This window comes from Vipera berus, assembly GCF_964194415.1.
Source record: "Vipera berus genome assembly, chromosome: Z".
Classification (NCBI taxonomy): domain Eukaryota; kingdom Metazoa; phylum Chordata; class Lepidosauria; order Squamata; family Viperidae; genus Vipera; species Vipera berus.
In genome coordinates this window covers 51,740,818-51,768,372 of record NC_138205.1, presented here as the reverse complement: position 1 = coordinate 51,768,372, position 27,555 = coordinate 51,740,818, and the positions used below count along the sequence as shown (strand labels likewise).

The window sequence follows — 27,555 nt, the reverse complement described above, 5'->3', positions numbered from 1 at the left end:
TGATGCTCGTTTCGTTCAAACAATCGCTTTTTATTTTCCTGTTGCGTTAGGGGCCAGCTTTTGCAATTCTCCTTAGTTTTTTCCCCCGGTTTATTCTGTGGTGGGGGTTTTCCTTAGGAGCCTAAGAGACATACGTCTTCTCCTGTTGGATATTTTCCAAACCATTGACCTTTCTGAGCTGCTTTATAGCGGCTCTTTACCCTTTCCAGATGGCTTTTAGTTTTTAGATGGCTTTTAGAGCTGGCCACGCCCACCCAGTAGGCCACGCCCACCCTGGCCATACCCACCCAGCCCCCTAAGGGCAACTGCAATGCTGATGCGGCCCTCAATGTAATTGAATTTGACACCCCTGCTCTATGGGGTTCAAGTTAGGCAAGTTTGCTGGCCAATCAAGCACAGTAATCCTACGGTCATTGAACCAGGTTTTGGTGCTTTTGGCAGTGTGGGCAGGTGCCAAGTCCTGCTGGAAAATGAAGTCAGCATCCCCATAAAGCTTATCTGCGGAACGAAGCATGAAGTGCTCCAAAATCTCCTGGTAGATCCTGGACTTAATGAAGCACAGTGGACCAACACCAGCAGATGACATGGCTCCCCAAATCAACACAGACTGTGGAAACTTCACACTGGACTTAAAGCATCTTGCAGCCTCTCCATTCTTCCTACAGACTCTGGGTCCTTGGTTTCCATATGAGATGCAAAAGTTGCTCTCATCAGAAAAGAGGACTTTGGACCACTGAGCAACAGACCAGGTCTGTTTTTCTTTAGCCCAGGTAAAACGCTTCTGACGTTTGTTGTTCAGGAGCGGCTTGACAAGAGGAATACAACATTTGAAGCCCATGTCCAGGATCCGTCTCTGTGTGGTGGCTCTTGATGCACTGACTCCAGCCTCACTCCACTCCTTGTGAAAGTCCCCAACACTTTTGAATGGCTTTTTGCTGACAATCCTCTCCAGGCTGTGGTCATCCCTGCTGCTTGTGCACCTTTTTCTTCCACACTTTTCCCTTCCACATAACTTTCTATTAATGTGCTTTTATACAGCACTTTGGCAACATCCAACTTCTTTTGCAATTACCTTTTGAGGCTTTCCCTCCTTACGGAGGGTGTCCATGATGGTTTTCTGCACAACTGTCAGGTCAGCAGTCTTCCCCATGATTGAGATTCCTACTGAACCAGATCGAGAGACCATTTAAAGGCTCAGGAACGCTTTGCAGGTGTTATGGCTTAATTAGCTTATTAGAGTGGGACACTTTTAGCCTAGAATATTGCACCTTTTCAAAATATTCTAATTTTCTGAGATTGTGGATTTGGGGTTTTCATGAGCTGTAAGCCATAATCATCACAATTATGACAAATCACAGCTTGAACTATCTTGCTTTGCATGTAATGAGTCTATCTCATATATTAGTTTCCCCTTTTAAGTTGCAGTACTGAAATAAATGAACTTTTGCACGATATTCTAATTTTTCGAGTTTCACCTGTATTAAAATGTTTTTTCTTTTTGGGTATTTGCTTGAGAGCACTTTGAAGCTCACTATAGAAAAGTAGAATTTTATCATCACTTGCGTCTACAATTGGGGCTTAGATCTGTAGTATAGTAATGTTGAGTGGCTTGCCTTGAATTTGGATAAATACTATGCAATCGCTGTACGCTCTATGATTCTCAAAACATTTAGCCATTTGTTTGCTTATGCAGAATACAACTCCTTTTCATCTGATATTATTCCCAGAAAACCATAAACCCATCTGATTTGAATTGACCACTAACTGTCCAGTGTAACTCAGTGATGCCAAGGATGCCTATGTTCACACTAATCATTTCCCAAGGGACATGCCTCTTGCCAGTGCTTTTTTTGTAAAAGAAAAAGGTACCAGAACTCACACATATCATACAACCTGCCTTGCCTACCCTACAAGGTTCCATCCAAAAATCCGGCCCGCGAAGTGGTTTCATGTGGCCCGCGAAGCCATCCTGGAAACAGTGAGGGAACGGCCCCCACTGCCTTGGCCCTGGGCCAGAGACCCTCCTTCTGCCAGAGACCCTCAGATCTGTCCCACTCCCGCCCAGGCCCCCATAGGCCCCCTTGATGCGAATGATGCAGAGCTGTCCACGCCCACCCAGTAGGCCATAAGCACTTTAGCCACGCCCAAGGGACATGCCTCTTGCCAGTGCTTTTTTTGTAAAAGAAAAAGGTACCAGAACTCACACATATCATACAACCTGCCTTGCCTACCCTACAAGGTTCCATCCAAAAAAGGTGTCGGAACTCCGTTCTGAGCATTCTATGACAAAAAAAGCCCTGCCTCTTGCCTTCCATGTTCCAATTTGATATAACTTTGTACAGCGTAGGCGACCTCTTTCGCCATGGGCACCATCAATTGTTGTCCTTCCTGAAGGCTTTCCTCCACCAACATTATAAAATCCGTGACTGCTAACAGCTCGTCTATGCTCTTCTTCAGTAGCTTGCAGTTGATATCTGCTGTTGATATCAATATCTGAGTCATATTGAGTTATTGCCATAAAGTATTCTGGTGAGATATTTTTTACAGGGTAGTTCACCATTGCTTTTTGTAACCCTCCCCATTTATCCAGACTTGGGACTGGTATATAGTTGAGGAATCAACCATATGGCTGGACTAATGTATATAAGTGTAAAAAGTGTAAATATAAGCATAGGTTAAAAACAGTAATTTCTAGTCTTTCTCATTTATACTACTGTGCCTCTTCCCTTCTCTATTTTATATTCAATAGGAGATTCCTTTCCCAATTACTGACAAAAAGCTTGATCTACAAACATCATTTTTTATGGTTTTAAAACATGTTTAAATTATGTGGAAAAAAAGACTCAAGGATGCTCTCAGGCTTCTTGTTTATTCTAGATGCAGGCAAAGATATCACCATGACTACTGTGAATGAAGAGAACCTTCTAAAGCAAACAAGAGCAAAAATGTGGCCCTCAAATGTGGATTACATTAATATTTATAAAACTAACTTAGCTTAAATGTATACAACTAATTGCAATTACAAGTTACTTATAGAAGAATTAACTGGTAACACTCAGACTTCTTTCTACTACAATGTAATCCCTTTCAGGATTCCCATGATAAGCGTTCAGGCAGGTCCATCACACTCTTTGCACGCAAGTGGAAGGACAAAGTGCCATGGCCACGTCTCACCAAAGAAGATTTCAAGGTAGGACACCTTTCATCTTTCCTGGTTAATTAGGGAATCAATGCACATAGTCCTTGTTTAACAACCACAACTGGGCTTGAAAATACTATTATTAAGTGAAGTGGTCTCTAAATCAAACCACAACTGTGCTTATGATCTTACTTCAACTTTCCTTTGCTTTACAGATCTGTGAAAGTTGTAATTGTGAGGACTGGTTGCAAAGTTATTTCTTCATCATTATGAATGGTTATGAAAGTGGGCAGTTGCTAAACAAGGATTACTTATACTACCAAATCTCAGTATTAAACAGGGATATCAGTAAGACCAAGACCTGTTTGCTTAACAATCTCCATAGAAAACTTGGCTTTTTGATTTTTAGTCAAAGGGGCAGTTAACATCACTTAGTTGAGATTTTATACCAGCTGAGTTGTTGGAAGCAAGGTTGGTGAACCTTGCTAAAGAGGAAATTATCTGATAGGGCAAAACATATTCCGATTAAATACCAACTCTTTTCCTGTTTGATTGAAAAGATGGGAAAATTAGAAGGCCATTGTTTTATTTATCATTTGATTTTTAAATGCCAGTTTAAGTATCAATAATAGGAGCAAGGATGGAACATCTGTAACAAATTGTTTCTTATTTGCAGCCAGCATGGCTCTCAGTGGACTTTGATAACTGGAGAGATTGGGAAGGAGATGAAGAAATGGAAGCAGCCATGGCTGAACAATATGCAGAGGTGAGCACAATTATCAGACCAAAGCAGAATTTTGAAACTTATTTGACTCACTCTGAATCAGCAAAGCTGAAGCCTGAGAAAGTAAAAAGTGACTATTCTGTATCCCAATTATAGTGTTAACTAATAGTGGCAATAGGCAATAAGGAACTCATCAAATTTTCAGACAACACCAAGCTGGCAGGAATAGCTAACACTCCAGAAGATAGGCTTAAGATACAGAAGGATTTTGACAGACTTGAACATTGGGCACTATCTAACAAAATGAAAGTCAATGGTGAAAAAAGTAAGGTTCTACATTTAGGCAAGAAAAAGCAAATGCACAGGTATAGTATAGGTTAGGGGTCCCCAACCCCCAGTCTGTGGACCAGTACCGGGCCACAGCATCTCAGGGATGCTGGCAGCACACAAAACCACACCTCCTCTGGGCCGCAGAAAACCCTCTCCATGGAACCGGTCCCTGGTAGTCAAAAGGTTAGCCAAATGGTTGAGGACCTCTGGTATAGGTGGTACCCTGCTCAATAGTATTAACTGTGAGAGGGATCTCGGAGTCCTAGTGGACAATCACTTAAATATGAGCCAGCAGTATGCTGCAGCTTCCAAAAAAGCCAACACAGTGCTAGGTTGCATTAACAGAGGGATAGAATCAAGATCACATGAAGTGTCAATACCACTTTACAATGCCTTCACAATACACTTGGAATACTGTATCCGGTTTTGGTCACCACGATGTAAAAAAGATGTTGAGACTCTAGAAAGAGTACAGAGAAGAGCAGCAAAGATGATTAGGGAACTGGAGGCTAAAACATATAAGGAACGGTTGCTGGAATTGGGTATGTCTAGTTTAATGAAGAGAAGGACTAGGGGTGACCTGATAGCTTTATTCCAATATCAATGCCATGGTTCCGACAGACAGAGATGAATATAGCAGACCTCTGAGACTTGATAATTCCTCATAGAGTATGTTTATTAGTTACAAAGTATCGGCACAGTCGAAAGTGAAACCAAGTCCAAATACACAAGTAACAATTGCCCAATACAAAGCTAAAAGTCCCACCCATAAAACTATGCAAGGAACTGCGTTCCCCAATATGATTATTTGGCAGGCTTTTTATGTAATGCCCAGTCCCTAGTCTCGGGAGCAGCCAATGACCTTGGTTCCCATGGGACAGAAGATTATTTTGACTAACGAAGCACCTGGGCAACCCTCCTCCCTCTGTTCTATGTGGCAACCTATAATGAGAAAAAAAATGGCTGCAGCCATTCTCATTGTAAGTTGACAATCTCAGGGGTTGCCACAAAGAAGAGGGAGTCAGGCTATTCTCCAAAGCACCTGAAGGGAGGACAAGAAGCAACAGATGGAAACTAAACAAAGAAAGAAGCAACCTAGAACTAAGAAGAAATTTCCTGACAGTTAGAACAATTTATCAGTGGAACAACTGCCTCCAGAAGTTGTGAATGCTCCAACACTGCAAGTTTTTAAGAAAAGACTGGACAGCCATTTGTCTGAAATGGTATAGAGTTTCCTGCCTGAGCAGGGGGTTGGACTAGATGACCTCCAAGGTCCCTTCCAACTTTATTATTATTATTGTTACATAAATATATAATGCAGTGATTCTGTTTGGCAATGTCATGAGCAATAGCTAGAAAAACACCATTTATCAAAGCAGAATTGTGCTGCTATTATTATATTTGCTATAACATCTTGTATTATTTATGCACCATTTATACATAAAGTATTGAATAATGCAAATTTATGCTCACATTAAGGTAAAAAGTAAAATCAAAAGGTAAGAGGCTCTAATAAGAGAGAAAACAATATTAACCTTTCCCTAATTCTGAGATTTCAGAAATTGTCTATATGTAACAACTTGCCCTCTTTTTACTGAGCATAGTAGAATAACATAAATCTAGTTAGCCAGATTAAATACTCATTGACTAACAGAAATAATAGTAGATATTTTAATAACTTTGTCATGATATAACTGTTAATATTTTAACTATACTATTTGGGTAGGAATATCCTCCACAATTCTCAATATGAAATAGCAACACCATTTGCTTTAATCTCCTTGTTCCCTTACAGCTCATGCAAAAAGTCACTAAGAAAGATCCACCGCCAGCCATGGATGATCTTGATGTAAGTAAAGAGCATCTTTAACTATTTCTGAACTCTGTTTGCTTGACTCTATATTATCAGTTTATCAGATCTGCAAGTTAACATGGCTGGAGGACTAGGATGGAATATGGCTTGTGCCTCACTAGTATTTCAAGCCATTGTTCCATTGGTTAGGTTAGGTTTAGGTTTATTAAATTTGGCTTGCAGAAGTTGATATATACATTTGTAAAGTATTTTATATATACATATACATACATATATATATGTAAATTATTCAAATTGCTAATAAAGAATTTGGGAGGCTGAGATGATCATTTCGAACTTATTATGTTTTCATCAGTCAGTCAGTTTGAATAATTTACACAAATAATGAGCTGTCATAAGTTGACTATATCCTGTGGATAAGCCTTGAGTCAGGCCAAAGCAGGAAAGAAAGAGTTAATTAGCAAGGTGCATTCAAAAAGCCTCGACAAATTATATATATATATATAGTATTTTAAAGTATTCATTTTATAAATTTGGGGTATGCTCCTCTCTCAGTGAAAATACTAATCTTTCTCTGTATGTGCTTAACAATTTTAGGATGACAGCTGAAAGGCACAACTCCCTGACTGGACTGCTACCTAAGTTTACTACAGCTACAGTCAACAGAGACATGGGACTAGGCATCACATTGGCTAAGACCTAGGACAAGGAAGCAGATGTGATGTGTCAAAGTGTTTCAAATTTATTTGTTTTCAATGGGTGTTAAATTATTGCAATGTAATTTTTCTGGATGACTTCAATAAACAACTCTTTGCACCAAATCTGGGAGTGAAGTTGGCTCTAAAGACTTAGCAGAGTTGTTATAATCCATTCCCTATTAAGTGTAGAAAGAAACAAGACTCACATAGCTGTCTTTGTAAATTGGATAATTACAAAGAAACTTTGTAAAATTTTGTGAAAGAAAATGATCATTCAATAAAAAATCAGCTTTAGCTTCAGCTGATTTTACTTTCAAGGAGACATTTATAAGTATGTGTTGCCCCTTTCATTTCAATGAGTGGCCAACCTTATTTGATCTGAAGTTCAGCCATAATTGGGAACTATCTGGAAATACTCAGCTGTTGAATAAGCAGGGAAATAACAACAACAACAACAACAACAACCTTAATAGCTCTTAGGTCCTTGGTTAGGACTTGAACTGTTTAGTTTGTACAAGTCCACACTATGAATTGAATTGAAGATTAACTATAATAATAATAACAGCAACAAACTAACAAGAACAACAATAATAATAACTCAACTGCCTTTATACTCAGACATTACCTTAACAGATCTTAAGTCCTTGGTTAGGACTTGAACTATTAAGTTTTTACCAATCTCAGACTGAATCAAATTGAAGATTAACAATCATCATCATCATCTAAGTGGAGGAAATATCATAAAGGCAATTAACACCTGGGCCATGCCAGTAATATGATAGCTGGAATAATTGACTGGACTCAGATAGAACTTGATAACTTGGATCGAAAGACAAGAAAACTAATGACAATGCATCATGCCCTGCACCCAAAAAGTGATTGTATTTGCTTAGATCTCAGGGTGGCAGAGGAGTATTACTGGTGAAATAAACTACGGAAGAGGAAAAACATGGCTTAAATGACTAGATAAATAAAAAACAAAAGAGCCTCTGCTGAAGGTCGTGAAAAAGGGAAACCTCTTGAAAACAAGATTGAAAGAATATCGAAAGGAAACAACTGAGCATTGGGTTTCTAACTGGAAAAAGAATCCTATGCACACTCAATGCCTGAAGGACATTGAAGGAAAGGTAGATACAAACATAGAACTAATTGATCTCAGAGGTCTTGAAGAAAGAAACTGAAGGCTTCATTTTGGCTGCCCTAGAATAAGCCTTGCAGACCAATTCCATGAAAGCAAAAATTCAACATGTCAGTAACAACAGCAAATGTCACTTATGCAATGAAAAAAATGAGAGTGGATCACCTTATCAGTTGCTGCAGCAAAATCTCACAGATTGATTATTTACAATGTCATAATCAAGTTGCCAAAATCATACATTGGAAGCTTTGCAAGAAGTTTGGGTTCAAATGCAACAAAAATTAACTAGGAACACCAAACTGACAAAGTTCTTGACAATGAGCTAGTCAAGATCCTGTAGGACTTTCGGATCCAAACAGAGAGACTTCTGGCCCACAACACACCTGACATCACTATTGTGGAAAAGAAAAAAGTCTGTTTCATTGATATTGCAATACCAGAGGATGCACAAATTGAGGAAAAACGTATAGGAAAAATAAAATAATAATAATTTGCAAATTGAAGTTGAGTGACTGTGGAGAAGAAATCAATAGCTGTACCAATAATAATAGGAGCAATACCCTTGGAGCAATACCCAAAGAGCTGCCTAGATAGATGGAAATTTTGAACTTATTAGACCTGAATATCCTGATTTGCAAAAAACCTACCCTACTCGGAACTGCCTAAATACTCAAGACACCTTAACAGCATCTTGGTTAGGTTCTTGGTTAGGACTTGAACTGTTAAGTTTTTATCAGTCCCAGACTGTGAACTGAAGATTAACCATAATAATAATAATAATAATAATAATAATAATAATAATAATAATAATAATAATAATAATAATAATAATAATAATAATAATAATAATAATAATATTAATAATAATAATAATAATACTATTCTAGAAGGCGGCAGTATTTTAGTGAACCACTTCCCTAGCACAAAATTCTATGGTTGTTTCCCTTATGTTAGCTTAATTGGGGAACATATTTATCTTTCCTTTAGTGTGCTTCTTGGTGACAATCTTAAACTTTTTTTATTTTATAGCAGAATTCTTATGCTAGGGTTGTCAGATCTGGGCTACAAACATGGAGGCCAGCAGGGACAACTCTCTCGCCTTAAAAATGGGAACTAAAATGGAGATCCAATCCTCAACTATGATTTCCCCATGCTTTTAATTCTTTCTCTATACCACATTTTCTCAACTTCAGCAATTTTAGGATGGACTTCTATTTCCAGAATTCCCCAGCCAGCTTTCTATGAGTAGAAGTCAACACATCTTAAAACTGGATAAACACCGATCTACACAAATTCATTCAATTTATATGCCGCCTATTGCTCCTGACTACAATATTAAGCCAAATGCTATAGGAACCATAAACTATTGGGCTAATAGATGTGGGCTGCAAAAAATTCAGACCACTCGACACAGCAAATATATTGAGAAAACTCTACTCTTTGCTGTCATTTAGTAGTTGTTCTGATTTCTCCAGCCCCAGGCCTACACATTATATTACCCTGCTATATAAATGTAGTCAATTGTGATTTGTTGTTAGCAATCATTACAGAAACCTCTTTTTAAATGATATACAAAATCAGGTTCTGATAACATCCTCAGCAAGGAGCTTTTCCAATCTTAAAAATACAGTTTATTCTCAAGGCTGGAAGCTTGTAAAGTGAGATCTCTGTTTTCACGAGAATAAAATCGCAAACAATGAATCAGATTGTTACTGTTGTTTTTGCCTAGGCTGTTATGCTTTACATTAATGATTTTAAATTATGTATATCTGATGTAAGCTGCTCAAAGTTTTTTGAGTGGGCGACTATAATAAAACTAAACAACAATCATGGATTTGGGATAGATAGCATCACCCCTAGATGGATTTGTAACTGGCTGACAAACCGCACTCAGTATGTAGCCCTTAACGGAACTATATCCATATGGAGCGAAATAAGCAGTGGGGTACCTCAAAGTTCTGTTTTAGGCCCAGTACTCTTCAATATCTTCATAAAAGATTAAGATGACAGAATAAAAGGGGAACTCATCAAATTTACTGACAACACCAAGTTGGCAGGAATAGCCAACATCCCAGAAGATAGAATCAAGATCCAAAAGGATTTTGACAGAGTTGTACACTGGGTCCTATCTAACAAAATGAAATTCAGTGGTGAGAAAAGTAAGGTTTTTCACTTAGGCAAGAAAAAACAAAGGTATAGGTATAGAATAGGTGGAAACTGGTTCAATAGAGCCTTGGTGGAGCAGTGAGCTAATGCCTCCTTAAGTAACACCAGCTGCCTGCAATTAGTGCAGGTTCGCATCCCACCAGGCTCAAGGTTGACTCAGCCTTCCATCCTTCCGAGGTAGGTAAAATGAGAACCCAGATTGTTGGGGGCAATTAAGCTGACTTTGTAATAATGCCGCTTGGGGGTGTGTGTGAAAGCCCTAATAAGCAGGCATATACATAGAATGAAGGCTACTGCTAAGCTTGTAAGCCGCCCTGAGTCTTCGGAGAAGGGCGGGATATAAATGGAATTAAAATAAAAAAATAAAAATAAAATAGCAATAACTGCAAATGGGATCTTGGATTCCTAGTGGATGATCATTTAAATAGTGTGCTGCAGCCACCAAAAGAGTAATGCAATCTTAGGCTGCTTTAACAGAGGAATAGAATCAAGATTAAGTGAACTGTTAGTATCCTTTTACAAGGCCTTGGTAAGATCACACTTGTAATACTGCGTCCAGTTTTGGTCATTCACAATATAAAGATGTTGAGACTCTGAAAAGAGTGCAGAGAAGACTAACAAAGATGATTAGTGGACTGGAGGCCAAAGCATATGAAGAACTGCTGCAGGAATTGGGTATGGCTAGTCTAGTGAAAAGAAGGAGTAGGGGTGACATGATAACAGTGTTTCAATATTTGAGGGGCTGCCACAAAGAAGGGGGGGTCAACCTATTTTACAGAGCACCAGAATGGTTGGAAACTAACCAAAGAGAGGAGCAACCTAGAACTAAGGAGAAATTTCTTGACAGTGAGAAGAATAAACCAATGGATCGGTTTGCCTTCAGGTGTGGGTACTCCCATCACTGGAGGCTTTTAAAAAAAGACTGTCTGAAATGGTATAGGGGGTTGAACTAGAAAACCTCCAAGGTCCCTTTAGATTCTTTTTTTTTATAGTTTTATTCCGCCTCCTCCCCCCCCCATCCGCAAGGACATAAAACAGCCCCGTGAACATTTTCACTGAGCTCCGCCTTCCACCCCACGCTCGTCCTCGTTGCCCAGTCTTTAAAGTTAATTTTTAGGTCACGAAACACAAATAGTACATTGGCCAACGTTGGCCCCGCCCTCCCTACATAGCGAGCTTGGAGAAACGTAACAATTATGTCCTTTGCTGCCTGCCTTAGGCCGCCAGTCGCGCATGTGCGTTGTCTCGGAGAGAGAAAAGGCGCCGATAGTTCGTGTCTCCTGGTTGGCCAACTTCGGGACTGCATGGCGTTTATGTGTCAGCGGGACAGCTGGGTTCAGCAGGTGCGGAAGGATGCAGGCGAGGGATGGCTATGAGACCATGGTCATTGCCGCTATTCGGGGGGGGGGGGAAGAGAAGAGGGAGGATGAATGCTTGCATTACCCTTTTATTCTGCATGCCTTTGCGCTGGAGAAGGATTCTTGGTGCAGTCTTTCCAATCTCCAGAACTGGAGATAAGGGGCCTTATCCATAATTGGAAAGACACAAATTGAAATGAATAGTTGTAGAGTTCCTCTGTATTCAACAGATGCAGAATTTTAGAAATTCTGTAGGGCTTTTTAAAGCCCAAAGTAGCCCATTCCCGTTAAATGAAGGAACAGTTCTGTATATAACAGATAATTCTTAGGTAGGCCTGATTTCTTCCCTAAGCAGTTGTTGCCATTTCATGTTTTCCTTATTATAGTTTAATGCAACTAATAGAACAATGGATTGTAATACAGAATATATTTAATTACTTGCACAACACAATATGCTGATTTAAAAATCATTTGCATATACATTGTATGTCAGTAGGAAAGGAAAACCCAGGAAAGCAAAAAGAAGGAGTGAAGCTTAACTGCCCTTTGCCCATGAATAACTTCTCTATGAGCAGAGTTATGACTCACTGTAATTAATAGGAAAGTGCCTCGAGACCACATCTATATTTTTTGGTCTCTATTTTAAAATATTTCTAATCCGTGAAGCATTTAGAAGGCAACCAAAGTGAAATTGGACATCTTTAAAAAATATCATTTATATACTGTAATAAAATGGATTCTGAAGTTGGCATACATGGTACAGAATTAAAATAGAAGCTTGAAATAAAAGTGGATCATTTGCTGAATGTAATAATTGTTACAAAATGTTTGCAGTTCTCCCCAGGAATTTAGAGACAAGAAGGCTATTATTAACAACATAGTTTTTCTCATTGTTCATCCCTCTTGGCTTGCACATGATACACCTCTTTAATCTCAATTTTCTATGTAATAATTGCCTCTACCAAAACTAAAGATCCCTTCCTTTTCCTGTTAAGCTTACTACCCAGGTGGTCTCCTGCTGCCCGGCAAAATTATCTACAGAAATTAGTGGAAAGAACATTTTGAAAGGTTTCCATGTCATCCTGGAAGACACTATTCTTTTTCCAGAGGGTGGAGGGCAGGTAGTAATAATTGTTCTCAAACTATTTTAGACTTGTAAATTATTATATATTTCTCAATATGTTGCTTGATATTAAGTGTAACTTTCTGTTTTTAAAACTAAAAATTTAATTGGCCAATATATAATAGGAATACATGATTTTATTTTTAAATGTTTTATTTGTATTTAGATACTTAATGAGGTAATTCAAGAATAAGTTGTATTGAAAACAGTTTCATCATAAAATAGAAAGACTTGGATTGCACTAAGGTGTGTTACATAGTTTAAAAATTCTGGAGTGACTTTGATTCTTCCTAAAAACCTTTGGTATGAGATTCATAATAATTGAAACTTTTATTTCAAGTAATTAATAATGTAAAAATGATCGAGCAATGCCTTTATTTGTGCAATCATTCATTGTTGCTCTTGCATTAATAACATTTATTTTGGGATATCTATGGAAAGGATAGCATTTATTAATTTTTTCCCAGAGCCTTCCCACAAATAAAGTATTTATGAACTAAGTTTGTCTCTTTTATATATATGTTTTTCCCCCTCAGAAGCCAGGATTGTAACTTTAAATTTCTTCATTTCAGCCTGATGACCATGGATTTATTAACGATATCCCTGTTCTCAGAGTCACCCGACAAGGTCCAGATGCTTTACACTTTATCCAGACACCACTTGAGCCAGGAACTAAGGTACAACTGACGCTGGATTGGGACCGGCGGTTTGACCATATGCAGCAGCATTCAGGTGAAGAATTGATGCATGTGATGTCCATCAGTTTGGGTGATATAATACAGAATACTTAAAGAAACCCAATAGAAAGGGTTTGAATAGCTCAGGGGTCGGCAACCTAAAAAAGGAAAAGAGCCATTGGGAACCGGTTCCATCACACATAAAAATAAGTGGGAGCCGCATGCGTGCGTCCGCGCATGCGCAAAAAACATTTTGCGCATGCGCAAAATGGGTTTTTCTTGCGCATGCGAGGACGCGCGCGATTGCCATTTTTTTTAATGTGTGATGGAACTGGTTCCCGGTTTGCTGATGACGGACATGGATGCAGGAGCCGGAGGGAAAGGAATGCAAAATTGCATGGAGGGGCGCAAGGGGTGGAAGATGCCGGGATGGGGAGAGGAAGAGGCAGGGTGAGTGGCTCCGAAGGACTCACGGTCAAGCCGGTGCCCAGCACGATCACGTCGTAGGCCTCGTCCATGGTGCCGGCTACACAGCCGCCTCCCCCCTCCCCGAGAGGAGCCAAGATGGACCGCGGCACCCGTAGCCTGCCTGGATCTTTCCGCCGGAAACGAGTCCCGTTCAAGAATCTCTCCGCCGCGGGGAACCGCCCCAGCTAACTTCGCTTTTCCTATGCCGTAGCAGACGTCAATGGGAGGCGTGGCGGGAGACGAGAAAGACGCGCGCGTTACTTTTCCCAGATTGGTGCCTACGCTTAGAAGCAAGAAAAAGAAGTCCCGAAGCCACTTCCCCGGGGCTGCTCGTTTGGGTGGGGAAGGGGGGGGTTGTAAATCGCGGGGGCCTTGCCCCTCCTGCTGTCATGGCAACGGCGGTGGCACCACTGATCCGGTGCTGGAAGTAAATGGATCCGTAATTCTGAATAAAGGAGAAAATAATTCCCAACCCCCCAGGTGTAGCTCCTCTCCCCATCCCCACTCTCAAGCCTCTGTCAGAAACATCTTAAAAAGATTTGCTGCTTGCAGCGACTCCCAAGATAACTCCGCCAAGGAAAAGAGATCCGCGATACGGGGTGGGGAGAGGGGGAAGGGCAGTAGTTGCACCCACACTGGTTGCATGTTAATAGTGTCGGGGACTGCGGTTCACGGCGCTTCGGTTACTGGGGAATATTTTTGTCAGTTGCAAAGCTGCTTTCCACGCTCCAGCTGCGTTCCCGCTCGTCGCCAGCCATAAAATGGTTGATAGGGCTTTGGGTCGACTGAGCAATGTAGGACCGCAGCCTTTATGATCTCCTGCTTCCCCTTGATTGCGTTACGGGGTTGAGGGAGCCGACCTGTCAGCTTTGGACCGGCCTCACCGTCCTGAGGCTGCCTCAGGTTTTGTTTTGGTTTTTTTTTGCCCGCCTCGAACGACTTGTGTGTAATCGCGTCCTGATGATAAAGGATTCGTGCAAGAGGGAGGGGAGAGAGTGTCCCCCAATATACTCGGTGAGGCTGAGACCGCTTTAAAGCTGGGCTTGAGGAACGCGTGTCTTTTAAAAGGCGAATCGTTTCAACTTTTTGGGACTTTTTGGTTTTCTATCCCGTTTTGACGTTCTGATTTGGCTCTGTTTGGTTTCTTTGGCGCCCCCGGGGGCGGGTGGGGGGGCGGTGGAAGAAGAGAGATTCAGGGATTTCGAAACGGCGAAGATGAGAATACAGCATGCTTTCTTTCGTCTGCCCTCTCACCGCTTAACAGCGGCGCCGCTGCCCGTTCGCGCGGAGGTCCGCGCGCACCTCTCCAAAGGTTTGGGGAGGTGCGCGCGCACCTCCGCTCGTTCGGAGAGGTGTGCGCGCACCTCTCGGAATGGGCAGCAGTGCCGCTTGTTGGGAAAGCTGCCACGGCCCGTTTGCAGAGCTGCCGCTTTCGGCAGCCTGTAAACGAACCGCGGCAGCTTTCCCGACAAGCGGCACCGCTGCCCGTTCACGCGGAGGTCCGCGCGCACCTCTCCAAAGGTTTGGGGAGGTGCGCGCGCACCTCCGCCCATTCGGAGAGGTGCACGTGCACCTCTCCAAACGGGCGGTGCCACTCTCCATTTGGAGAGGTGCGCGCGCACCACTGCCCGTTCGAAGAGGTGCGCCCGCACCGGGCGGCTGGGAGCCGCAGGAGAAGGCTCAAAGAGCCGCATGTGGCTCCGGAGCCGCGGGTTGCCGACCCGTGGAATAGCTGATGAATAATTATTTGTTTCAGGACAACATCTCATCACAGCACTTGCAGATCTGATGTTTGGATACAAGACAACATCATGGTAAGCAGGATGCAACACTTCTCTTTTTCTTCCTTGCCTGTGGATTCTAAAACTAGAGCAGAGGTAATTTGCAAAATCTGTAGAAATGTAACTCTTTCAGGTAATGCTGACAGGCTTAAAATCTGTAGAGCATTTATTAACAAAATCATCTGTAAAAAGAACAGATAACCATATAAGTTCATTAGAAAAAAAAATCCACTGTTGGCAATATTTTAATTAAGACAAATAAAAATGCATAAATGTATGTATATGCTTTTGAATTATTGGAATTCTTATTTAGACTAGGGTCCCAAAATTAGGGAATGGAGAAAAAGTATTAAAGTAAGGGTTGCAGCCATTTGGATTGCAGTTTAGAATAAATCTTAAGATGAAGATTATAAAGTTGAATATATTAGTATATAATAAAGGCATTGTTTTACCATAAGGATTCTGGCACAAAAAGCTATGGTGGGGCTCATAGTTTAACAGTACACAAAAATCACCAGCCTTTTTTTATCTTTCTTTGATGAAATGCCTGACAGAGCATATTCTGAAGCTAAAGAATATAATGTTCTATTATCTGAAAATAGATTTTTAAGTTTCAAGCTTTTTATTCACCCTAATTAGGTAATTTGGATTCAGCTGACTTTTCCCCCAGTATGTAAATTGATGTATTCAGTCTGCCATGTCTGTTTTCAGACTGATTCTAAATTGGAGATCTCATGGACACAACATTTGGCTCATTTTTTTTAGATTTTACAATAATATTGAATAGAATAGAATAAAGTTGGAAGGGACCTTGGAGGCCTTCTAGTCCAGCCCCCTGCTTATGCAGGAGAACCTATACCATCTCAGACAAGTGACTGTCTAGCTTCTTTTTAAAAATCTCTAGTGATGGAGCACCCACGATTTCTGGGGGCAAGCTATTCCCCACTGTTAATTGTCCTCACTGTCAGGACGTTTCTCCTTAATTCCAGGTAGCTTCTCTCTTTGATCAGTTTCCAGCCATTGTTTCTTGTCCTGTCCTCTGGTGCTTTGGAGAATAACGTGACCCCCTGTTCTTTGTGGCAGCCCCGCAAGTACTGGAATACTGCTATCATGTCTCCCTTATTTCTTCTTTTCTTTAGATTAGCCAAACCCACGTCCTACAGCCATTCTTCGTATGTTATAGTCTCCAGGCCTTTGATCATCTTAGTTGCTCTTCTCTGAATTTTTTCCAAACTCTCAACATCTTTTTTGTGATATGGTGACCAGCCTTAGAAAAGCTGAGCAGGAACAAAGCTAGTGGAGGTGACAGTATTCCAGCTGAGCTATTCAAAATCTTAAAAGACGATGCAGTAAAAGTGCTACATTCAATTTGCCAGCAAATTTGGAAAACTCAACAGTGGCCACAGGATTGGAAAAGATCAGTTTACATTCCAATTCCAAAGAAAGGCAGTGCCAAAGAATGTTCAAACGCACCATTGCACTCATTTCTCATGCTAGTAAAGTTATGCTTAAAATCCTACAAGCTAGACTCCAGCAGTATGTGGATCGAGAACTACCAGAAGTACAGGCAGGATTTCGAAGAGCCAGACGAACTAGAGATCAAATTGCCAACATACGCTGGATCATGGAGAAAGCTAGAGAGTTCCAGAAAAACATCTACTTCTGCTTCATTGACTATGCTAAAGCCTTTGATTGTGTGGATCATAACAAACTGGCAAGTTCTTAAAGAGATGGGCGTACCAGACCATTTTATTTGTCTCTTGAGAAACCTATATGTGGGCCAAGAAGCAACAGTGAGAACTGGACACGGAACCACTGATTGGTTCAAAATTGGGAAAGGAGTCCGACAAGGCTGCATACTGTCGCCCTGCCTATTTAACTTATATGCAGAGCACATCATGAGAAAGGCAGGGCTAGATGAATCAAAAGTTGGAATTAAGATTGCTGGAAGAAATATCAACAACCTAAGATATGCAGATGATACCACTCTAATGGCAGAAAGTGAAGAAGAACTAAAGAGCCTCTTGTTGCGGGTGAAGAAGGAGAATGCAAAAGTTGGGTTGAAACTTAACATTAAGAAAACCAAGATCATGGCATCCGGCCCTCTCAATTCCTGGCAAATAGATGGGGAGGAAATGGAGGTAGTGACAGATTTTATTTTCCTGGGCTCCAAGATCACTGCAGATGGGGACTGTAGCCAAGAAATTAAAAGACGCTTGCTCCTTGGAAGGAAAGCCATGGCAAATCTAGACAGCACACTAAAAAGCAGAGATATCACCCTGTCAATAAAAGTGCGTATAGTCAAGGCTATGGTCTTCCCAGTTGCAATGTATGGCAGTGAAAGTTGGACCATAAAAAGGGCTGAGCGCCAAAGAATTGAGGCCTTTGAACTGTGGTGCTGGAGAAGACTCCTGCAAGTCCCTTGGACTGCAAGGCGATCAAACCGGTCAGTCCTAGAGGAGATCAACCCTGACTGCTCATTAGAAGGCCAGATCCTGAAGCTAAAACTCAAATACTTTGGCCACCTAATGAGAAGGAAGGACTCACTGGAGAAGAGCCTAATGCTGGGAAAGATTGAGGGCAATAGAAGAAGGGGACGACAGAGAATGAGGTGGCTGGATGGAGTCACTGAAGCAGTAGGCGTGAGCTTAAATGGACTCCAGAAGATGGTAGAGGACAGGAAGGCCCGGAGGAACGTGATGGGTCGGACACGACTTCGCAGCTAACAACAACAAAAGACCAACATTGGCTGCAGTATTCTAGGTGTGGTCTTACTAGGGTTTTATAAAGTGGTAATAATACCTTGTGTGATCTTGATTCTATGCTTCTGTCTATACAGCCCAGGATTTTATTAGCTTTTTGGTTGCTGCTGCACACTGCTGGCTCATGGTTAAGTGATCATCCACTAGGACTGCAAGGTCCCTCTCACAGTTACTATTTTTAAGCCAAGTCTTCCCAATCTGTACTTGTACCTTTGATTTTTCCTGCCTAAATGTAAAACTGCTTTTTTCCACATTGAAACTCATTTTGTTGGATAGGTTCAAGTTTGTCAAGATCTTTTTGGATCCTGAGTTTGTCTTCTGGGGTGTTGGCTACTCCTGCCAGTTTGGTATCATCTGCAAATTTGATAATTTCCCCTTCAGTTCCCTCATCTAATTCATTGATGAAGATATTGAAGAGTACTGGGCCTAAGACGGAACCTTGTGATATCCCACTGCTTTCTTCTGTCCATGTAGATGTACATGTTGACAATTATGGAGCAGCTTAGATAGGAATAGTTCAACCATCCTGGCCCTTCATGATTTCTCAGTGGCTTTTGATACTGTTGATTATGGTACTTTTCTGGCCTGTCCAGGTCCACTCAACATTGATGGGAGTTGAGAGGTCAAGTCTGAAGCTCCTGATATGTGAGATGCTATAGAGTTTGACACTGTCATCCTTTTGATTTAATATTTATATGAGGCCATTGAGAGAGGTTAATTGTGGTTTTGTACATCTTGACTCCAGCCATCCAAGCAATGCTGTCAAAGTCTTGTTCTAATGCCTGGAGGCTATAGGAATTTGGATGGATTTAACCCTAGCAAGATCAAGCGACTGTGGGTTCTTGGACTACCCAGTTCAGGAGATCTCTCATCTCTGGTTCTAAATGAGATTGCAGTGCCCCATTCAGACTGGAGCATAATCTGGAAGTTTTCTTGGAATCTCAGGTCCTGCACAAAGAACAGATGGCACCTGTGGTCAGGAAGGGCTTTGTGCAGATTTGACTTGTGCAGTTGCACTTGTTCCAGGATTAGGAGGCCCTCCCTATAATCATGCACGCTTTGGTCACCTTGCAAGTGGATTTTGCAATGTGCTACTGGGGACTGCCTTTGAAGTCTATGCAGAAATGGCAGCTAATTCCAGTGCTAGGCAGATCTTGCTATACCCTTGTAACAATTGTATCCCTCAAGCTGCACTCATTACTAGTAAGGTTCCATAGTCAATTCAAGGTATTGTTTTCACATTTAAAGACTTACATGGTGTAGAACCTAGTTTTCTGAGGGACTGACAGCTATAGTGTCTGCCTGTCTTTTATGAGCCAACAGAGTTGGCTTTTTTGGGTCATGTCATCAAGGATATTCAAGAAACCAGCCTTCTCTATTGTTCCCCCCGCTTCTAGAACAGCATCCTGCAGCCCACAGATATTTGTACAATCCCCTCTGCCCATGTCCTTAAATTACCCTTAAAAAATAGCTGTTTTCCTGGGCCTTGGGTCAATGTATCTTTGGACCTTTTAAAATTATTCATGAATGTTTTTGCTTTTGTTCTCTTCAGGCTACTACTGTTCATTTAATTTGATATTTTTATCTTTTTTTATTTGTTCTGGAATTGGCGAGCCTAGAAATTCCATGAATGAATGAACAAATGAAGGTTCATATAGAACTAGTGAATGCATAAGGGTTAATAAGCTATGTAATTTCCAGATAAACCTGCATAATATTTCTGTGTCCATTTCATTCCACTCTAATTCTTAAGCAAAAGAAGATCATGGAACAGCCAAGAAGCCTCTTTGTGTATCTACGTTTTCTCCGTAAGAAGTGAGGGAAATATTGCCTTTCTTTAACCATTGTAGGGAGCTGGGCCGTCAGCGAAGCACTATTGAGCTAGACACCTCATCAATGACAGTAGATCAGGTGACGGTCCTTGAGCAGAGTGTGAATGAAAAAATTCGAGCTCGGATCCCTGTGATGGTACGAGAGTTTGCTGTGGGTGATCCTGAAGTTGAGATGGTAAGTTTGGGCTGCAGTCGTGGAAAAAGAAACTACTTTTGTGTTCTTCTCTAACCAGATACTGCATTGTAGGTAAGAAGCCGTGGCTTGCCAAATGATCATACTGGGCCAGTTCGGATAATAAGCATTGAAGGTATTGATGCCAATATGTGTTGTGGCACACATGTCTCCAATCTCAGTGACCTGCAGGTGAGGCCCCACATTCAAGAGTTTTATAAATTGAATTTCTTCAGATGTGCATGTCAGACTGCCCTACAGAACAAAAATAGCCTCTTTGTGCTTGTAAAGCCTTTTAATCTGAGTCAATATGTGTTTGTTCAAAAGGTCGTTAAAATCTTGGGTACAGAAAAGGGGAAAAAGAACAAAACCAACTTAATTTTTCTTGCTGGCAATCGGGTGCTGAAAAGTCTGGATCGAAGCCATGCCACTGAAAAGGCCCTGACATCACTGCTTAAGCAAGTATTCCATTTTCTGTATATCACTAATGGGCACCACTACACACAATCACAGACAAACTATTTCTGACTTATGGGCCTGAGAATTCCACTTAAGCAGTAGAAGGAAAAGCAGCTGAACTTTGAGATTTTTCTTAAATCCAGAATTAATGGCACACAGGTTAATTATTTACTTAAGAGGAACAGATACTTTATTTAAATATATTTAGAGTTCATGATAAGTAATGTAAGCCTTGGAAAAATTGTTCCTAACCTGAAAAAAAATGATCCAAAATCATACAGCAATTCCTGTTACAATTCAGTTCTGCATCCCCTATTAACACAAGTTGCTCCTCTCACACTTTTGTCCTCAAAGCTTACGCTCAATAAGATACTATACAGTCTTTCCTGAGTCCTCTGGTTGCCTTTGTGTTTTAGGAATGGTCCCGAAGAACATGTAGAAGCTGTGAAAAGGTTGCAGAGCTCTCTGAAACTACTTCAGAAGGTACATTTATGTCACTTCATTTTCCGCCATGGAAAGTTTCAGGCCTCACTTTACAGTAGCCACAGCAAGATACACCATCAGCTTTATGTAAGAATAAGACATTGATAAGCAGTTTACAGAAAAGCATGTTTAGTAACGGAATATGGAAATCAGGTTTGAGGAAGTTGGGTTAGTCAGGAATGATAGTGACTATGCAATTTTCAGCATGGTTCTGGCTCTGTGTGAAAAGATGTCATTCAGTTTCTAGAAGGACATGATTGAGAACCAGTTGCAGGCAGATTCTACTTATTTTTAATAATAATAATAAAGTTGGAAGGGACCTTGGAGGTCATCTAGTCCAACCCCCTGCTCAGGCAAGAAACCTTATACCATTTCAGACAAATGGCTGTCCAGTCTCTTCTTAAAAACCTCCAGTGTTGGAGCATTCACCACCTCTGGAGGCAGGTTGTTCCACTGGTTAATTGTTCTAACTGTCAGGAAGTTTCTCCTTAGTTCTAGGTTGCTTCTCTCCTTGACTAGTTTCCATCCATTGCTTCTTGTCCTGCTCTCAGGTGCTCTGGAGAACAGCCTGGCTCCCTCTTCTTTGTGGTAGCCCCTGAGATATTGGAACACTGCTATCATGTCACCCCTCACCCTTCTCTTCATTAAACTTTAGGACTATTCAAGGTCTGTTCTCCCAGCACAAAATTACATGTGGTTTAGAATCCAGATGGGTACACTATAGCTTAATCATGGAGAAGCTCAGTAACATTTATTGCATGCTTGCCCTTCTTTACCTTCTAGGAATTTCTCTGCTCAGTCATTTCCTCAGTTGGTTAATCTTTGCTGAATGGAATTGATTGAGTGTAACACATCCATGATGTACTTCTTTTTTCAGAATAATGTGAATTTGCTAAGAGATTTAGCTGTTCTTACAGCGCAGAACTTCAAAAACACCTCAGTTCAACAGCCAGTATTTGTCTTACACAGGTGAGACAAAAGACTCCTCATGTTTAAGCTTGGCTAGTTTGGCAGATCACCATGAGAAAATCTATTTATATGTTTGCTGAGAGTCAACACCAATCTCACAATGTCAGTATGGTAGAATGAACGAATGTCTTAGATAATTAGAAATTCCAGATAATGGAAGTCACCTTCATTTCCCATATACCCACAAACATAAAATGATATTTAATGTTATCAAGAAGAATATTTTAATGTATTGAGAACTCTATTTTTACTTTAATAATAAATCCTTTGAAGCTCCATCAAGCATTGTTATATTTTAAATCTCCAAAAAGCTGAAGTTAATACTAATTAAATTATCAAACCAATCCGGGCATTGATGATTTCCTTCTTGTGTGGCTGACAGATCTGTTACAGAGAGTGGTATGAGAGTGCAAGTTTGGAATTATTTTTTATAAAAATTTAAAAATAGGAAAGACTTTTTCTATTGTTCTTAGGGCATCATGGAGTATCTTTCTCCTTTCTACAGGAAAGATGGTGACTCTGAGTTTATGAATATAATTGCAAATGAATTTGGCTCTGCGGTGAGTCTTTTCTTCTTTCTCTGAATTTTTAAAATAGGAAGTCTTCAATAAATCTTTTATTTGTTGAAGATTTCCTATTTTAAATTTAAAGGAAGTTCCTACTTCTGATGCAGATAGATCTTGTTAACAACCATTTGTTCAATGAAATATAACAGCACTGAACATTCGTAATATAATAGCGTAGAACAAAGAGATTTATGACTGTTCCTGATGTATAGTTGTTGTGGTGTTTCCATTGTCAGGTAATCGCAATTCGGGCATTTTGCAACCAGCTCACAATTATGAGGTTTGCAGCATCCTATGGTCATGTGTTTGTCATTTGTGACCTTCACTGCTGGCTTCCAGCAAACAAAGTCAATGGGAAAGATAGCGGGTGATTGTAAATTGAAACATGTAATTGTAGGAGAGCATGGGAGTCATGTAACAACCACAACTGGAACTGCTGCAACTGCTATTATAAGTCTATGCATGGTCACACTTTATGACCATGTCTTTTAGTTATGGAGTTGCCAATCCTAATTACGGTAGTTCTTGACTTATTGACCATTATTTAACAATGATTAAAAGATACAGTGACCTCAAGAAAAGTGATTTATGACCTGTTCTTGCACTTATGACTGTTGCATCATTCACACACAGCTGCAGTCACATGATCACAATTTGGGTGCTTGGCAACCAATATGCATTTACAACCAGTTGCAGTGTCTTGCTTCACATGACTGTTTTGTAATCTTTTCTAATGGTTTCCAGTAAGCATTGTCAATTGGAGAAGCTGGATTTGCTTATGACCATGTGATTTGTTTAATGTAGTAAAACTGGTCATAAAGTTGGATCCAGACACATTATGAATTCACCAATTTATGATGGAAATTCTGGTCTCCATTGTAGTCATATGTTGAGGTCTCATTATTTATATCTATATATCTCTGTCTCTCTCTCTCTCTCTCTATCTATCTATATCTATCTATATCTATCTATCTATCTATCTATCTATCTATCTATCTATCTATCTATCTATCTATCTATCTATCTATCTATCCTTATAAATAGGCTATTAGGCATTTGATATCTTTGCTGTGGGATTTAGAATATGGTTTTAAATCAATGCAACATTAAAAGTGAGGTAATTGATTATAGAAAAAATAGTTTAAAGTTTAACATGAAATAAAGAATGTTCAGATATAAATACGTATACTGAAATATCCAAAATTAAGTAGTATCTGGTAAAATATTCTTATCCATATGATTTTACCAAATAAAGATGTGGAAGCAAAAGAGATGAAGAAAGTATCTCATTAATTACTCATAATTAATAGTTAATATCCAAGAGGGTGAGAAACTGTTTGCTAGCTTGTTGATCAGTTTGTCAAAGAACTTATCAGTTCTTTGTGTGTTTGAGCACACACTTAGTGAATGTTCAAACTTATGATATTCCCCGCCAAAAATACTTAAGACCGGGTCCCAAAGTTACGTATCTTGCAACATCACAGCGGTTGTTCGCACTTATGAACGACCGCAGAGATGCTGCAACATGCTACTTTAGTGCCATGTCTGAGAGTGTTAAATTGCCCACATTCGCCTCCTCTGCAGCCCTTGTCCAGCCAGGCACAGAAACGTTGGGTTGGCCTCTTCCCTTGCCCCCCAAGCCCCAGCCTCTCTCACAAGTGGTTGCTGTCCTGCTCCGCCACTTGAGTGCCGAACCTGTCTGGAATTCACAAATTGCAGTGCCACAGAGCTGGAGAGCTTGGCACGCCACCACCCAGCTTCCTTCACTTCGTAGCACTTGCTCTTGTTTGGACGCAAGCGGGAAGAAACCACCCAGAGGAAGCGCGATGTCCCCGTCTAGCTTCTAGATTGGAAGGAATGAGGTTTAGCCGGCCTGGTTCTGCCTCTCCTCTTGTTCTGTACCAGCCTGCTACCGGCCCTGCAGCAAAAGCAGGGACAACCCCTTTACAAATGGCAAGAGGCTGGAATAAAGCCTGCCAAATTTATTAACATAAAACAGAGCAAGACAAGACACCAACCATGAAACAGGAGCTATGAAACAGGAACTATCCAAGCGGTTGCCTTCAGCAAACCAGCCCTCCCACACATTCCCCTTAAATACAGTTCAGGGCGTGGCCTCCTTCCAAGGTGCCCCATTGCCTTCCTCTGTTTACTCCTGATTGACTGCCTCCTGCGTCGGGTGTCCTTGAACAGGGCCAGCTGTGGGTCATCTTCATCCACGCTGTCAGGCTCACACAGCTGGGTCTCCGTCGTGACCAAGTGGGAGGGGCCCGGCTGAGGGCTCTGCGGAGCCTCAAGGCCATCATCAGCAAGCTCTTCAACACCCCCCTCCTCTTCCTCTGAGTCGTCCGACCCAACTGCCGAACCCACAGGCTGACCCTGAATCACAACACCTCCTCACAGACTTGCTGCAAGATCTCCTAAACAGAAATTTTGCAGAGGTGCGGGGTGCCACAATGCATTTGTAGCTTTGCATAGCGCAGGTTGGCGGAACCAGCTCGCCCCTCGTTGCAAGCATGACTCCGCCAGTTTGAAATCCTATTCGTGGCCTCAGCCTCTAACCTGGAACTGGAGGCAGCCTGGGGAGAGTGGGGAGCTGGCCTCAAACGTCTGGGTGAAATTTCTCTTTGCACTTTGTTTAATCCTGGTTCCCCTCCAAGCAAGAATGAAACAAGAAATAACTTCCATTGCCTGATCTCTGCTCTTGGCTGTGCCGCTTAAAAAACGCTGAGTTGCAAACGGTAGAAACATGCAGGGAAACAAAAGGAAGTTCATGGAACTAAAAAAAAAAAGTTCAATCAGACCTTTCAACTTCTCACAAAAAATTGTGTTCAAGTTACACCATTCACTCCTGTGAATTCTCGGGTTACGAATATAATTGGCAGGCTCCATTATATTTGTATCTCAAGGACTACCTGTAGTCCTCCACTGATCCACAAGTGGCTTTTTTAATGGGAAACAAATCATATGGATCTCATCTTAACAAATTCAGGTTGTAATTGCAAAGTATAACTTCTCCGAAGATCTTGAAATGGCTGTCAAGAATGGAACCAGTGATACATAAAACTTGCAGGGGCCTGCTAATGAATTTGACTTCCCATCATCAGGAAAACCCTGATTTAAATATTCCTATACAGTGGCACCCTTGAGCAGTGATTTAATAGTACTTGTAAAGAATTTGTTTAGCAGCATTAGATCTGAAACACTGTCCTTTCAACAGGAAACCCTCCTTTTCTTATCTGTGGGAGATGAAAAAGCAGCTGGGCTTTTTCTGTTGGCAGGTCCTTCAGAAGCAGTGGAGAAACTGGGTCCCAGGTGAGTTATTCACACCAGTTGAAGAAGTACAATCAAACTATTAATTTGGTGACCATTGAGAATGGAGCTCTGGTCTGTGATTTTGTTCATTGCCCAACTGATAAGTAAGGAAAATCCAATCTAACTGAACATATTGACTCATCTCTTGTTCTTCCCACAAGAGTTGCTGAACTACTGGAAGGAAAAGGAGCAAAGAAGAATGGGCGCTATCAGGGCAAAGCTACAAGGATGAGCCAACGATCAGAAGTGGAGGCCCTTCTTCAGGCATTCACCAGTAAATAAAACTCAGGCATTCACCAGTAAAACCCAGAACAATGACTAGGCATCCAGACAATAATGCAGTTAGGGAAGAAGCAAATGATTCAGCCATAATTGTTCCTTAAGGACTGTTTAATAATACAATAATCTCTTTTTGTTTTTTGAGCATGCCAGTATCACCAGAAAAGAATGATCACTGGTCTAATATCGCAAAGAAGGATATTACTAGCTATGAAAGAAATAAAATATGTAAGAGAGGTGTGATATATAAAACAAGCATGTCTGGTAACTATGTTATATTTGTAGGAAGAAGCTTTACCATAAACCAAGCAGGGTTTTTTGGTATAGAAGAATTGCATTTTTCAGAGATGTGTTATGATGCATGTTCCATAAAATTTGTGATGCTTCAGTATCACAAATTAAACACTTCAGGTTTTTGCTGATGTATTTGTTTCTAATAGTGTATGTTGTCTTCCCCAAGTTTTTTCTGCTGAACCATTTGGAAAGGAGTTTAACAGACACAATTCTTTGCTCATTCTTGTCTAATTTGGCCTCTAAATATATGAGGACTGGTATGCTTAGAATTTTCAGTATGGTTCAGTTGGTTGGACATTTTGGAATTTGTATTCCTAACACCAGGAAGGTATCAAATTGGGAAGGTTTTTTTTAAAAAAAATCCCTATTATATCTTAGGATCAGCGGTTTACAATGTCATCATCTTGCCTCCAACAATCTGGGTCCTTATTTTATCAACCTTGGAAGGATGGAAGGCTGAATCAGTCTTGAGCCCATCAGGATTGAACTCCTGGGCATAAGCGGTGTTAGCCTGCAATACTACATTCTAAACATTGCACCACTAGGCAGCATGATAATAATGAGAGGAAGGTTCATTATTAGTTTTCTTCTTATATAATAGCCTGTTACTATATAGTTCACCTGCTTATGTTCAAGCTGTTGAGTACATCACTTTGTGCAAGAAGTACTGTGATAGGATTCTGAATCAGGTTTTGAAAAGCAGGCATAGAAATGTGAGTCTGAGAAAGTGCATAAATCCTTTTGGTGTTAAAAATGGTATGCAAATTTAATCCTGCATCAATCTGATGGTTTATGGTTCTGCTTATTGCTGTACCAAACATCTGATTACAAGTGAAAGAAAAAGCCTCCATCACAACATCAGAATGGCAGTAAATTGATTAGAACATAGAGTAATAGAAGAAACCTTGGAGGTCTTTAAATCTAACCCCCTGTTCAAGCAGGAGACTCTATACTATTTTTGACAAATGGCTGTCCAGTCTCTTTAAAAACCTCTAGTAATGGAGCACCT

General features: G+C 40.7%; 3 protein-coding genes across 5 annotated transcripts in view; 2 read left to right on the top strand and 1 right to left on the bottom strand.

Moving 5' to 3' along the window:
- The window catches only part of PTGES3L (prostaglandin E synthase 3 like), a 22,161-nt gene extending 15,342 nt beyond the window's left edge, over positions 1–6,819 (top strand). The window contains exons 3-6 of one of the 2 annotated variants that reach the window (XM_081343827.1): positions 3,092–3,190; positions 3,816–3,905; positions 5,989–6,042; positions 6,604–6,819. In XM_081343827.1, coding sequence (XP_081199953.1) covers positions 3,092–3,190; positions 3,816–3,905; positions 5,989–6,042; positions 6,604–6,709 — 349 coding nt within the window. In that variant the 3' untranslated portion in view covers positions 6,710–6,819. The remainder of the gene's footprint in view (positions 1–3,091; positions 3,191–3,815; positions 3,906–5,988; positions 6,043–6,603) is intronic. The other variant, XM_081343828.1, reaches the window with a different exon arrangement.
- Positions 1–27,555, bottom strand: part of PSME3 (proteasome activator subunit 3) — a 449,122-nt gene that overhangs the window by 276,520 nt on the left and 145,047 nt on the right. The gene's annotated exons all lie outside the window — the stretch shown is intronic.
- Positions 11,135–27,549, top strand: LOC308677443 (alanyl-tRNA editing protein Aarsd1-like). Of its 2 annotated transcripts, XM_081343825.1 has the most exons (12): positions 11,135–11,351; positions 12,362–12,487; positions 13,062–13,221; positions 15,391–15,448; positions 20,028–20,184; positions 20,257–20,373; positions 20,509–20,639; positions 21,057–21,123; positions 22,001–22,092; positions 22,598–22,652; positions 25,879–25,973; positions 26,135–27,549. In XM_081343825.1, the coding sequence occupies exons 1-12, from the start codon at positions 11,205–11,207 to the stop codon at positions 26,253–26,255; spliced, it is 1,326 nt and encodes a 441-aa protein (XP_081199951.1). In that variant the 5' UTR covers positions 11,135–11,204; the 3' UTR covers positions 26,256–27,549. The 2 variants fall into 2 exon arrangements, with proteins under 2 accessions (XP_081199951.1, XP_081199952.1); XM_081343826.1 differs by lacking the exons at positions 22,001–22,092; positions 22,598–22,652.